Source organism: Heptranchias perlo, chromosome 37, assembly GCF_035084215.1.
Source record: "Heptranchias perlo isolate sHepPer1 chromosome 37, sHepPer1.hap1, whole genome shotgun sequence".
Taxonomy (NCBI): Eukaryota; Metazoa; Chordata; class Chondrichthyes; order Hexanchiformes; family Hexanchidae; genus Heptranchias; species Heptranchias perlo.
The window spans coordinates 5,137,223-5,152,936 of NC_090361.1; the positions used below are offsets into that span (position 1 = coordinate 5,137,223).

The 15,714-nt window shown below is 45.1% G+C and overlaps 1 protein-coding gene across 2 annotated transcripts in view; it reads left to right on the forward strand.

Annotated features, from left to right (window-relative positions):
* LOC137304423 (nuclear receptor subfamily 5 group A member 2-like) overlaps window positions 1–15,383 on the forward strand; it is a 36,724-nt gene extending 21,341 nt beyond the window's left edge. For both annotated transcript variants that reach the window (XM_067973015.1, XM_067973016.1), the window contains 3 exons: window positions 9,933–10,052; window positions 11,220–11,367; window positions 13,593–15,383. In XM_067973015.1, coding sequence (XP_067829116.1) covers window positions 9,933–10,052; window positions 11,220–11,367; window positions 13,593–13,837 — 513 coding nt within the window. In that variant the 3' untranslated portion in view covers window positions 13,838–15,383. The remainder of the gene's footprint in view (window positions 1–9,932; window positions 10,053–11,219; window positions 11,368–13,592) is intronic.
* Window positions 15,384–15,714: the final 331 nt, after the last annotated feature.

The window sequence follows — 15,714 nt, forward strand, 5'->3', positions numbered from 1 at the left end:
GCTCCCCCGCCGACTCAGTCGGGTGAGTTGTCCACTTGTCGCAGCACTGAGACGTCCAGACCAGGAAGGTTCCAACGCCTGATTCCCCAGTTTGTTCCAAGATACCTGATCTGTCTCACCTGCCAAAAGTCTAGGAAAGGTGAGAAATCAGCCTGATCTTCAGAGTGCTCTCCAATCACTCACTCCCCTTCCAGAAAGTGCGGATTTTGAGCGGAGGCAGGATAGAGCTCCGCTGTGATGCCTCCCTGTTGTCGATTAGCATGCCGTTACTGGCTGTCCGGGCTCGCACCTGAAGAATGGCTGAGGGTACCAGAGGGAACCTGTGCCCAGGGGACCATCCTCCCAGCCACTATAAGCACCTTCAGGAGAGGACCTGGGGAAAAAAATTGGGGAAAACATGACGAAAAGGAAAGTGCAACAATTTGATTCTCTCCTCCTTCACCCACCTAAATTTCTGATTGTCTCTGAACGTTCCTTACAAACGTTAGGATGGTTTTGACTGGATTTAGCAAACAGAAGTTTGGAATTCTATTTTATGTCAGCCGTGGCTCAGTGGTAGCACTTCTCGCCTCTGAGTCAGAAGACCATGGGTTCAAGTTCCACTCCAGAGACTTGAGTGCAAAATCTAGGCTGACATTGAGGGTGTGGATGAGGGAGCCACATCCGTCTTTTGGATGAGACATTAAACTTGGAGCCTGTCCACCTGCTCAGGTGAATGTAAAAGATCCCATGGGACCATTCGAAGAACAGCAGAGGAGTGGCCCAAATTTATCCCTCAACCAACACCACCAAAAAAAAAAGGTTAACCAGCCAGCCATCCATCTCATTGCTTTTTGTGGGATCTTGCTGTGTGTAAAATGGCTGCCGCATTTGCCCAGGTTACAACAGTGACTACGTTTTGAAATTGATTCATTGGCTGTGAAGAGCTTTGAGATGTCCTGAGGATTTGACTGACTGCTGCGCATTGGGAAATCGCGAGCTTTCCGCCAGCAACACGAACTCAGCTAATCAACTGAGGGGGGGGAGGGGGGGTCCTAGACGATCACGGTCGTGGAAAGGGGAAAGGAGGCCTGGTCAGGGGAGGCCCAAAGGTTCCTTGTGGGGCTCAGAGGAGCACTCCTGCTCCTCCTGGGCTACAAGGAAGCCTTCACAAATTTGTAATTCTTACTTCAATGGGGCACATCTGGCCCCGGATTCTTCTGTCGCCAGAATCCTCGGGCGTGATCGGCCCTCTGAGATCGAGCCGTGCAGCCCAGGGTTAAAATATCAAGAGGAATTTCTCCATCAAAGTTACTCCTGCAGCGAGAAATAAAAGAGCAAATTAGTTCCCGTTAGCTCCATTGGGAAATGTGCTGCCCAATGTGTAATGGAGCCAAACAAACCAGAAAGGACCAGGTTTGACCCACAATCTTTGCGGAGTTGGGGAGTGTACTCCAGTTGGCCTCAGTGCCAGGAGGAAGAAGAAATCAGGCAAAGTTCCCACTCCAGTTCAGTGGCTCCTGATGGAACGAGCTTGTGTGAGGACAGGATTGAGGTTGGCTGAGATGCACCCAAACCCCATGATAAGGTAACCTGTTGGCCCTCACTCTCTGGGCTCACATGTTGGCCGTTCTCCTGCAGTGTGACCATCACCAGTGGAAACGAAACCCAGCCTGAGTCAATAGCTTCAGGAGAGAATGGCAGCAAGTTGGAGTTGGTTTCCACTTGAGACTGAGGAGGGAATGACATGTGAGAGACAGGAATTTGAGACGGAGAAAATAAGATTGAAACGATTTAATTAACGCAGAAGATTTCGGAAAAGTTCAGCAGTGAACTGCAACAATTTTAAGAGTGAAGTGCGGACAGCAAGTCACGCAGAAACAGGCAAAGTAAAAAAAAAAGTGCTGTCAACAACATCAGTGACATAATCCCAGACAAGGGACATCCTGGTCAGCAGGGGTGGATGCTCTAAATCAGACAGTCAGTGCTTTGATCTGACTTCAGATCTTGTTTCATCTCCCACATGGCGTCAGTCGTTGCTGTGAACTGTTTCCTTCCTGTAACGAAAAGGGAGGAACAGCACAGTGCCAGGTAGCCACAGTCTACGCAAGGTTGAAGCCAGTTTGCAGAGGACACAGGGAGACGTTAGTGAAGAGAATGCTAATCCCAATGCGACCTCGCATTTAAGAGGAAGAATATTCCTCAGTACATTTTTCACAACACTCAATTTGATGCAGTGTAGGATTATTCTTTAAATTAAGACGTGTTTACATTTTGGATGACCTATCGCAATGCTACCTAGACAACCACTTCCGCAAGATGGACTCTCTATTACTGTGGGTTCCCACTGAAACCCATAGATCCCCAGTGAACCCCATAGATCCCCAGTGAATGCCCATAGATCCCCAGTGAATGCCCATAGATCCCCAGTGAATCTCATAGATCCCCAATGAACCCCATAGATCCTCAGTGAACACCATAGATCCCCAGCGAACCCCATAGATCCTCAGTGAACCCCATAGATCCCCAGTGAATGCTCATAGATCCCCAGTGAATCCCATAGATCCCAGTGAACCCCATAGATCCCCAGTGAATCCCATGGATCCGCAGTGAACCCCATAGATCCCCAGTGAACCCCATAGATCCCCAGTGAATGCCCATAGATCCCCCGTGAACCCCATAGATCCCCAGTGAACCCCATAGATCCCCAGTGAACCCCATAGATCCGCAGTGAATCCCATGGAAGCCATTAGAGGACAAATAGTTCATAGTTTGATAATTGCTCTCAACAAGCCATCTGAGACTCAACGGATGAGGAACCTTGAGTTCAAACTTGTATCTCCTTATTCCGTGGCACAGTGACTTTATGCAAATTTTTTTCTGTGGTCCTCAAGGCTCCACGGTGAACGCCTAAGTGTTCCATGAAGACAAAGGGGTAGAATTTGGTTTGCGCTGGCAGGCTGGTGGAGACTGGGCGCAGGGAACAATCCCTGCGCCAGAACAGATAGGCCCGAAGCCCGATCGATACTGAGCCTCGGGCATCATTTTGTTAAGACGGGCGAGCTGTGGACACGTACAGTGTGTCCACAGGCACCGTGCCGGCAGAGCGAGGATGGATAGTGGGGCCCTCAGGTAGGTCCTGGGAGGAGGAGGGTAAGGCAATCGGGAGGTGACCCGAGCGGGGGGCTGAAAAGGGCTCTTAGTTCTGCTAAGGAGCTGGGTCGAGCACTCCTGCTCCTCCCAGCTCCACATTAAGGTAAATAGTTGTAAAAACACTTACCTTTTCGATGACGGCCCCCAACAGTCTCTTTAAGGACCGTCGGTCAGGCCGCATGTAAACCAAATAATCCTGAGCAGAGAAGGCCCGAATCCTGCTCTGCTCGGGACAAACAATTTCAGCAATGGATCCTAAACCTAGGGTTAGGCTCCTTATTAGCATATTCAAGGGGCCTAATGCCTGTTTTGGGCTGGCGCCAGGGAGGCCTCCACAGCACCGGGACCAATATGGCGTCAGACGTGTGTCCGACACTGTTCAGGTGAAGGAGGTTGGCCCCTTAAATTGGACCTCTGTGCCCCCGTTTTCCGCCCAGAAAACAGGTGCAACAAAATCAAATTCCCACCCCCATTGTGTTTGGACACCCATACGATAAACCGTAAAAATAACCTTGTCTGTTTTTTTTCATCGTCTGTAAGGAATGGTGACCCAAACTGGATCTAATATTCTAAATTTGGGTTAACTAATGAATCGTAGAGATTGCTCATGCTCAGTAACATGTATCGTCCAGTCCATAGGAATAACACAACAGAAACTGGCCATTCGGCCCAACTGGTCCATTCTGGAGTTTATGCTCCACACGAGCCTCCTCCCGCCTTACTTCATCTCACCCTATCAGCATATTCTTCTATTCCTTTCTCCTCATGCGTTTTTCTACCTTTCCTTTAAACGCATCCAGGCTATTCGCCTCAACTGCTCCTTGTGGGAGCAAGTTCCACATTCTCACCACCCACTGGGTAAAGAAGTTTCACCAGAATTCATTACTGGATTTATTAGTGACTATCTTATATTTATGACCCCTAGTTCTGGTCTCCCCAACAAGTGGAAACATTTTCTCTACGTCCACCCTATCAAACCCCTTCATAATTCTGAAGACCTCTATCAGGTCACCACTCAGTCTTCTCTTTGCTAGAGAACAGAGCCCCAGCCTGCTCAGTCTTTCCTGATAGTACAACCTCCCAGTTCTAGTATCATCCTTGTAGATCTTTTTTGCACCTTCTCCAGTGCCTCTATATCCTTTTTATAATATGGAGGCCAGAACTGTGCACAGTGCTCCAAGTGTGGTCTAACCAAGGTTCTATACAAGTCTAACCTAACCTCTCTGCTTTTCAATTCTATCCTTCTAGAAATGAACCCCAGTCCATCACAGAAAGTGCCCAAAGCCCACAGTGATAATACATCACGGAGAGTGTCCCTACGTGTGTTAACATTTAGCTTGGCTTTGATAACTGTTATCTTAAACAGAATGTTTGTAGTCTTTAGTTGGGGGTGGAGGAGAGGAGTTGGAGAAACAGGACAAGGTGCTGAATGATTTATAGTCATCATTTTTACACTAGTATTTGCTACAGTTCAGTCACTAATGTATTGTTTTCCAGTTGCTAAGTGCTGCCGACCTGTTACACACTAGCACATTAATGGCATGTTTACAGGCAGTGTCCTAATAAGTCAAATCAAACTATTTTGGTCCCTTTTATGGACTGAATGTGTTATCTAAGAGATATTGTTAAACAGGATGGTGGAAACGCATCAAGTTGAGAGCAGAAAATGACAGGAAAATGCCCACGTTTTCCTGATAGGACGTGTTCGTGTTTTGATATCAGAACGTGGCTCTCACTTCCTTACAAATCCAGGGAGAGTCATACAGGAAAAAACCCCTGCAATAAATCATTCAGCATCTCATCCTGCTTCCCCGACTCCACTCCTCCCCCTCCCTCCGCCAGTCTCAAACACAACAAGCATCACATTTCAATGGATCGTTTGCTTTTCCTCACTCGCCCTGAAGACGCCGACCTTTGCCAGGGTTCAATTCCACCGGCGGTCTTTGGGTACCTGATCTGAGCGACTCGTGTCAATCTAAGCAGCGAGGCCTTCAAATCAGGCTGTGGGGTACCATAGTGCAAACATTTGTATGAAACTTCTTCACTGTTCTGAGAGGTGTTAAAATTGCCTTTGTCCTCACAGTGGAAGAAAGGTATGTTGGTATCTCCTGACATCATTTCAAGCGCTGAGGGCCTGCTATTTTCCTACGGAAGGCACACACGGTCACACTCAGTCCTGTCCCTTCGCAGTGTGCACTTTCCAACAGGGGTCACTCGATCATGATGTGACGTGGGAATTCCTTCTGATTTTATTTCCCCTCTGCAGCCTGGTTTGTCGGGGGCTGGGGATGAGGGGGTGCTGAGGCATATTGTAGCCCCTCCCCACCACTACTGCTGCCCTAACTGTGATTGGCCAACTCAACAAAAGCTCAGGGGGAGCGGTTCCAACCTGGAACCTTCTGGTCCGTCTAGCTTAGTAATGCCTTTGCCCACTAGGCTTTTGAGAGAGCTCCAATGCATCATTTTAATTTGCTCCTACATATACAGCGACGCGGGCCCATCAGAACTATTTTAGCAAAATGGATGGTATATGCCAATAGTCAAGTGCAGTATCCTGACAGGATTTTTTTTTATATTCGTTCATGGGATGTGGGCGTTGCTGGCAAGGCCGGCATTTATTGCCCGTCCCTAATTGCCCTCGAGAAGGTGGTGATGAGCCGCCTTATTGAACCGCTGCGGTCCGTGGATGGTGGTGGGGGGGTCGATTTTGAGCGCCTTCGCCTGGCGTTAACGGGGTGGTAACAGCCTCAAAACGGTGTCGAGAGCCTTACCGTCCCCGTTAACACCAACGATGCAGTCGGCACCATTTTGAAAGGCGCCTCCCGCCAGGCGCCCAAAGTGCCCGCCTATTTCAAGTGATAGGCCCCTTTCAATAAGGAACTCGGGGTCCAATGACGTAAGTAGGGTCCTGACTGCCCTTTTAGGGTCCACTGGTGATGGAACCGAAGAGGCCCGTAATAAATAATCTGGGTCGCTGCCGTCACAGGACTCCCACCCTCCGCGATTGCGGCCCCCACTCCTAACTCACCTTGCCACCTCAGCCCGATCTTGAGGCCTCAATCCATCGCGCTGCACCGCGGGAGGCTTGTTTAACGCCCTGCAGCTTGCCTGCCAGAGCCTCATAATCATGGGGATGGGGCTTCTTCGCCACTGGAATGGGCGGCCCTCCAACGCACTCCGCCAATCCGTTGCCCAAAAGTCACAAAATAGATCCCGATGAGTTTAGTTGGTACTTGGACAATTGCAGAGAAGGAGGATGATGATTGTCATGGACGTGTCCATCAGCTTGACTGTGTGGCTCCTGTTATCGGAGAATCTAAAATCATAAATTTAACAGTTGTTTTATCTTTTATACAGTTCCTGTTTTTAACAAATGTGTCCAATCTTTACATAGTTTCCGAGTTCCATTGCCCATCGCAGATTGCAAAGTACAAGATAGATTGCACAGTACAACACAGATTGCACAGTACAACACAGATTGCAAAGTACAACACAGATTGCACAGTACATCTCAGATCATAGAATAATAGAATCATACAAAATAGGAGCAAGAGTAGGCCATTCGGCCCTTCGGGCCTGCTCCGCCATTCAAAATGATCATGGCTGATCGTCTAACTCAGTACCCTGTTCCTGCTTTTTCCCCATATCCCTTGATCCCTTTAGCATTAAGAAATATATCTATCTCCTTCTTGAATACATCTAATGACTTGGCCTCCACTGCCTTCTGTGGTAGAGAATTCCACAGGTTCACCACCCTCTGAGTGAAGAAATTTCTCCTCATCTCGGTTCTAAATGGCCTACCCCGTATCCTGAGACTGTGACCCCTGGTTCTGGACTCCCCAGCCATCGGGAACATCCTCCCTGCATCTAGTCTGTCTAGTCCTGTTGGAATTTTATATGTTGCGATGAGATTACACAGTACAACACAGATTACACAGTACAACACAGATTGCACAGCACAACACAGATTACACAGCACAACAGAGATTGCACGGTACAACACAGATTACACAGTACAACACAGATTACACAGTACAACACAGATTGCAGTGTACAACACAGATTACACAGTACAACACACATTGCACGGTACAACACAGATTACACAGTACAACACAGATTGCAGTGTACAACACAGATTACACAGTACAACACAGATTGCACAGCACAACACAGATTACACAGTACAACACAGATTGCACAGCACAACACAGATTACACAGTACAACACAGATTGCACAGCACAACACAGATTACACAGTACAACACAGATTGTACAGCACAACACAGATTACACAGTACAACACAGATTGCACAGCACAACACAGATTACACAGCACAACACAGATTGCACAGCACAACACAGATTACACAGTACAACACAGATTACACAGCACAACACAGATTGCACAGCACAACACAGATTACACAGTACAACACAGATTACACAGTACAACACAGATTACACAGTACAACACAGATTACACAGTACAACACAGATTGCACAGCACAACACAGATTACACAGTACAACACAGATTACACAGTACAACACAGATTACACAGTACAACACAGATTGCACAGCACAACACAGATTACACAGTACAACACAGATTGCACAGCACAACACAGATTACACAGTACAACACAGATTGTACAGCACAACACAGATTACACAGTACAACACAGATTGCACAGCACAACACAGATTACACAGCACAACACAGATTGCACAGCACAACACAGATTACACAGTACAACACAGATTACACAGCACAACACAGATTGCACAGCACAACACAGATTACACAGTACAACACAGATTACACAGTACAACACAGATTACACAGTACAACACAGATTACACAGTACAACACAGATTGCACAGCACAACACAGATTACACAGTACAACACAGATTGCACAGCACAACACAGATTACACAGTACAACACAGATTACACAGTACAACACAGATTGCACAGCACAACACAGATTACACAGTACAACACAGATTACACAGTACAACACAGATTGCACAGCACAACACAGATTACACAGTACAACACAGATTGCACAGCACAACACAGATTGCACAGCACAACACAGATTGCACGGTAGAACACAGATTGCACAGCACAACACAGATTGCACGGTAGAACACAGATTGCACAGCACAACACAGATTGCACTATACAACACAGATTGCACAGCACAACACAGATTGCACAGCACAACACAGATTGCACTATACAACACAGATTGCACAGCACAACACAGATTGCACAGCACAACACAGATTGCACTATACAACACAGATTGCACAGCACAACACAGATTGCACTATACAACACAGATTGCACTATACAACACAGATTGCACAGCACAACACAGATTGCACTATACAACACAGATTGCACAGCACAACACAGATTGCACTATACAACACAGATTGCACAGCACAACACAGATTGCACTATACAACACAGATTGCACTATACAACACAGATTGCACAGCACAACACAGATTGCACTATACAACACAGATTGCACAGCACAACACAGATTGCACTATACAACACAGATTGCACAGCACAACACAGATTGCACTATACAACACAGATTGCACGGTAGAACACAGATTGCACAGTACAACACAGGTGGAGCACTCACTACACCCTCCTCCAGCCCTATGATAAAGGTCACATCAAAATCGGCCCCAATGAGTTCTTCAACTTGTCCAAAAGCTCTTGCAATAGATTGTTGGTCTGCCATTCAGAGGGGCAAACTTCAAATCCTAGACTTGACTGATATTTAAATTTAGCCACATCTTATCTGTACTGTTCACTGATTCCCAGCAAGTTACCACACTGGGTATTTTCAGACCATGGTTATCTCCATCTTGGATAGGAAGAGAAAAGACCTGTCATGCACAACCACCTGGGGCCAGATTTCACCTGGAGTAATATAATAACCCAAAAAATATTAATACTCTAGAACCAAAAGCAGAAAACATACCTATAAGTGTCTTGATGGCTCGGCTGTGAGATAGAACTGACTACTTAGGAACATAGGAATTACTAGATGAAAAAAGACCAGGGTCCATCAAGTTCACCTTCTACCATCCTGGTACTCACATGATACAATGATAATGGAACTGTTGACTAATCATAGCAATCAATCTCTATCAGTGAGTCTACAACAGACCCAGACATGAGGCGAGCAAAACCCCCAGTGGTGGAGAGCTTTGGGGACCAGAGGTCCAAAGTGTCTTGTTCCTCCCGAGCCTGTTACACTCACCACACATCATGTCTCACATTACTCATAGACTGTACCCCCAAAATTATTTTGTGAAAGAAATCCATTTACTTTTACATTGGCTGGCCTGACCTGGTCTAATGACTGGAGAGTATTGATGTAATGTATTTGCAGATGGAGAATTGTAGGAAAAAGATGCAAGAACAACTAAAATTCCAGGATATCAAAAGAGTTGACTTTAGAGAGATATAACCTTACTGGTAATAACAGTTGCAATGTTCATCTCTAATTAAGGCAATGCCCGCCTGGGATATTCCACTTCAGAGTCCCTGGTGCATTCTGTGTGGACGTATCTGGAGATTGAACACATCCGGCCTGTGACGCTCCTCTCAGTAATTTTCGTGGTCAGAAAGACACAGGTTGGGGGGGAGGTGCAATTTCCTGATACACACTCCAGGGTGCACCAGGAACATTGAAACAGAAAATCCCAACCAAGATCTCGAAACTGATTTTGACGGTTCTTTGTTTGCTCTGTGCTTAACAGGTTGATGATCAGATGAAACTTCTCCAGAACTGCTGGAGTGAACTTCTGGTAATGGATCATATCTACAGACAGGTGGCTCATGGGAAGGATTCAAGTATCCTTCTGGTAACCGGGCAACAGGTAAATGTGACTCTCTTTGGGCTGCAAACTCAGTTTTTATTCATTGTGGCCAGCCATCTCCAAGTAAGATTGCTCAATTAGTGTCAAATATAGCTTGTTTAAACCTTTATGAGGTTGAACATGCGTCAAGGTTCTCCTGATTGTCATAATTTTGATGGAAAATCGGCAGAAACTCTTTTCTCTAGATAGATGTCTTTACGATTATGAAAGGGTTCAATAGGGTAGACTTAGAGAAGATGTTTCCACTTGTGGGGGAGTCCAAAACTAGGGGTTATGAATATAAGATAGTCCCGAATAAATCCAATAGGGAATTCAGGAGAAACTTCTTTACCCAGAGAGTGGTTAGAATGTGGAACTCGCTACCACAAGGAGTAGTTGAGGCGAATAGCAGAGATGCATTTAAGGGGAAGCTAGATAAACACACGAGGGAGAAAGGAATAGAAGGATATGCTGATAGGGAGAGATGAAGTAAGAAGGGAGAAGGCTCGTGTGGAGCATAAACACCGGCAGAGACCAGTTAGGCCAAATGTCCTGTTTTTGTGCTGTACATTCTATGTAATTCATTCCTACTCTCTGTCCTTCTGTTATTTTAAATTTTTTTATTATTTCTAATATTCCCTGTTCTAATTTTTCCTCTAGTTTTCAAACCATTCATTTCCCTTTATTCTTTGGGTTGTCTACCCCACTCTCAACTTTACAAAAGGGGTTTTCATTGGCCGAAAACAAGTTTCGAAGACTGACTTTCCAGCCAATTGAAAGGGCAGATTCTAAAGACTGGCATTGTACCAGGGACAGGGTAGAAGTTCAGTTTTCCCAGCGTAGAAAGGATAGTTTTATAACTTGCATTTATATGGCGACCTTAACGTAGTAAAATGTCGCAAGGTGATTCACAGGAGCGATTATCAATCAAAATTTGACACCGAGCCACATAAGGAGATAGTAGGACAGGTGACGGTATGTTTTAAGGAGCGTCTTAACGGAGGAGAGAGAGGTAGAGAGGTGGAGAGGTTTAGGGAGGGAATTCCAGAGCTTGGGGCCTGGGCAGTCGAAGGCACGGCCGCCAATGGTGCAGCGATTAAAATCGGGGATGGGCAAGAGGCCAGAATTGTTACTTTTATGCTTGTACAACATTTCTGCAGTGATGAACTAATGTCCCTCTCCTCTCAGATTGATCTTCCCACCATCGCTTCACAATCAGGAGCCATGTTGAATAACCTGGTGACCCGCACGCAGGAACTGGTGACCAAGCTTCGCTCGCTGCAGACTGACCGGCATGAGTTTGTCTGTCTGAAGTTCTTGGTGCTCTTCAGCCCTGGTAAGCCATGAAAATTTGATGAGAGATTTCCTTTTGTTCAGCCAGTTTCCAATGGCCTTGAGATCTGGTAGGGTTGCCAACCCTCCAGGATTGGCCTGGAGTCTCCAGGAATTAAAGACTAATCTCCAGGACACTGCTGCGAGCAAAACCCGGGGGAGAAAAATCATAGGGGCATTAAAAAAAATTGTGCTTTTCAAATATTTTCTTTTAACAGTTTTGTTTATTAGATATAAAAATATCAAACATGGGGAGAAAATGATGTTTGACTGACAGTCAAGAATCATCCAATCGGATGAAGAAAAGTCCATTCACTTTTCGGAATGGCCATGGGAATGGAGGACGGACGTGTCGGGCGACCAATGGCAGGAGTGTGGGGGCGGGACGGCTGCAGGCAGCAGATCATGTGATGAAACCTCCAGGAATATATCCAACCAGAGTTGGCAACCTTAGGACCTGGTGATTTAGCCTTTTCAGCTCAGGATAATGAAGTAAATCTGCAGCTCCGTAGTGTTGGCTTACGGAGCAAGATTAAGAGCTATAAAACACAACCCACAGGAAATAAGCAACAGGTCCAGTCAACCTCCAAAAGAGAAAAATCGGATAAAATTCGAGGTGGGCCTTTTGGTTGGAGCACGTGGCCAAGCTGGGGACAGGCCAAAACAAAAAGGGGAGGGAGGCATATCAAGTAAAGGGCAAGAGTTAATAAGGAGGATTCCATGATTGGGTGCTTTCAATGGGTGGAAAAGCACAGACTGGGCCCATGATATGCCAACCTGTGGTCTTTGCAAATGGACCCATTATAGTGCTCGCACCTGAAGGTAGCTAATGAAAGAAAGAAAGACTTGCATTTTTTTTATAGCGCCTTTCATGACCTCAGGACGTCCCATAGCACTTTACAGCCAATGGAGTAACAACAACGACCTGCATTTATATAGCGCCTTTAACGTAGTAAATCGTCCCAAGGCCCTACACAGGAGCGATTATCAAACAAAATTTGCCACACTAGGAGATATTAGGACAGGTGACCAAAAGCTTGGTCAAAAAGGTAGGTTTTAAGGAGCGTCTTAAAGGAGGAGAGAGAGGCAGAGATGCAGGTTTAGGGAGGGAATTCCAGAGTTTAGCGTAGAAAACATGGCAGCCAATCACTATTAAAAAAAAAAGAGGCAGGAGAGGAATATTTGAGCACCATGAAATTCCAGAACTTGAAAATGCAACCAGTGCATCAGGAGTCACTGTCACGACATATCTTTTTATTTTGTTTTTTTAAAAAACTATTTACATTTTTACATAATTCAGCTCGAGATCGGTCACACTAGTCAGTTCGCTATCCACCTCAGTTTACAGTTAGGTCCCACAAACATCAATGTGATATTGACCAGATAATCTGTCTTAGTGATGCTGGTTGAGGGATAAATTTTGGCCAGGTTTAAAAGATGTTAAAGACCCTGATTGAGAGAGATGGATGATCATGGATGTGAAGGAAGGGAAGAGACATTCACATTGTGTTGCAAGGGGGTGAACTCCTTGGATGAGCAGAATGCTTGAGGTGGAGGTATCTCTACCTGCGACGATTTCTGCTGGATGTTTGCTGAAACACAACGAGTAGCCAACAGAAACTAAAACAAAACAAAGAAAAAACTTTAATTGTTCTTTAAGCAGACTGTTAACACAGCGAACCCAGTGGTCTAGCCAGACGTACCATAAGGAGGTACCATTGCCCCATGTGATCATCCATCTCCAACCATTCCCATAAAATGAATGAACCTGGCACCCCACTATAGAGCCTGATAAATTGGGAAATACTCAAAACGTGTCATTCTTTTTTTAAACGTTAAGGATGCCACCCAAAGTGCTCAAACTGAGACATCCCCATGCTGGCTTTGCCAACATTTTAATAGCAATTTAGCTATTGAATTTGCACTATTGTTTTAATGTGTTCCGTCCACAAGGAGAGAGGGAGAACATTTTTCTCACACAGTTGTATTATATAAATGCGTCTTTTTTTTTGTGTGTCATAGAATGAGATAGAACTAGACGCAGAGCCGAACTTCCTCGGCATTTTGTTCGTCAATTATTAACTGATACCTCACGAGTCCCTTGTGTGTTACTTTCACTTCCTTCAATCCTTATTCCTATCTCCTTTATGAGTGAGATTGCCCAATCAACGCTGCGCGTCGACATCCAGTTTGTTGAGTTGTCAGGTCAATTTTTCTTTCCTTCCACAGATGTGAAGAATCTGGAAAACCGCCACTTTGTGGAGAGCATCCAGGAGAAAGTAAACAGGGCCCTGATGGACTACACCATGTGCTTCCCACAACAGGCCGACCAGTTTGGACAACTTCTCCTGCGGCTACCTGAGATCCGTGCCATCAGCATGCAGGCTGAGGAGTACCTCTACCTCAAGCACTTGAACGGAGACGTGCCTTGCAACAACCTGTTGATTGAAATGCTCCACGCTAAGCACGTCTAATTGGAAAACGTAGACCGTTTATGAGGCCGGCACGCTCAATGTTTTGGCTTGGGACCAAAGGTTTCAAGATCCTCAAAAATCTGAAGATTGCAGGAGTACATAGATAGAATGAGATTTGCACATTTACAGCGAGAGAGAAAGGAAGGACACTTGCTGGAACACACGACAGCAGGCGAAATAACAAATAAATACGGCCTTTTTTAGAATGGACTATGTTTTCTTTTGGAGCCTATTTTTAGTGGAACCATTCTAAGTATCACATGTTCGACTGAGAATTGGACCCAATGGAAAACATGATCCACTATTGGACGGTTTTACTTTAAATTGACGCTGTTCAATTCATTTATCAAAGTCCCTAGGTCAAAGCAGGAAAATTCAAGTTTGTGAATGGTTTGACACGGTGGTACAATCATTGGGGTCAACATATTCGCAATGTGCCAATTACAAAGCTGAGACAAATGGTAATAATTCCGCACTTACTCTGAGTCACAATTTCCTCTGTTGGAAATGGGCACTCGTAGATGAGGAGGGTCTGGTAGAAGGAGATCAAAATATATTGACCGTCCCAACAAAATGAGAAAGACGGTGATCAGCATTATGAGTGCCTACAAGCATCAAAGACTACCGGCTACACACAATTGTAGGTCGCCTCTTCCTCACCGAACTAACGCAGAGCCTGAAAGGGGTGTCATAAGGCAGCATCGCTGGTACCAACAGCTCAGAGGATTGAGGAATGACCCAAATAGCCAACAGAACCATTGGATATGACCCAACATGGCTTGTAAGTGAATGCATTGCACAGTTTGGTACAGAACAGAAGGTGTCTGATTTTTATACCCATTCTATGTTAAGTGAACTGATCTGAGCTGGGGCAGCAGGTGTTTGTTGATTGAGAACAGAATCGGGTTAATGCCCCTATGGTCAAACAGTCAGCTGACATTCACTGTCCCAGTTCACACATGAAGAATAGCCTCTTAGGTCAGGGTTGCCATGACTGTGGAAACTGTACTCCTGTAAGAGACAGCACCTTAAGAAGAGGAGGAGAGGAAATTGTAAAAAGAAAATCCAAAGTCAATGTGGGATCTGGCTTTGAAAGCAAAGAAAAGTTTGACAATCACAAATCCACAAAAGCAGCTGTCTCTCAAAGAGGGGAGCACTTAATGTTTGCAATAAAATAGGGACAGGGTAAGAGAGTCTGTTAACATCCCTCTGCACATTGGATCAAAGATTGAAAAAGTTATGTAATAATTCAAGAGAGTTTCCCACAGTATTATAGGAATGGACTTCTGTCACCTGAATGGGCATGTACTTGTTGTTTGGACGCAGAGTTCCCAGATGTACGAGGGCCTCTGAGCATATGCGTCGGAACTGAGAAAATTCTGTTTTAGTCCAATAATTTTGTAAATTTACAAAAGAATTTTCAAATGAATCCCACGACAATCCCTATCATTGTGGTATATCACCATAGTGCTGGCATTCCGAGATTGTGATCTGTAATTCACATTTATGTTAAAAAAATAAAGTTAGTTGACACCATTTTCAACAATGATTTGCCTCTGTTAATGAGTACTGCTTGTTTAGCCTTGAATGCTGGAGTCTCTGCCTCAGATATGACTCCCGCTTTGTTCTTATGTTGATCCAATATCTGAATGATAAAAGAATAGACTTATTAAAGTTTATGCAACTTTACATACATCAGTCAACCCCTCCTGCTAATTTACAAACTCTTGCAGATTAACTGACTTGAATCTGGATCTAACTGGTTGACTAATTACAGTATTGACACAGCACTTACTGTTATTAAAGGGATATCCCCGAAACTCTCATCTTCAAACTGATATATCATTATAGGTTTAAGCCTTAAGATTCACCTCATG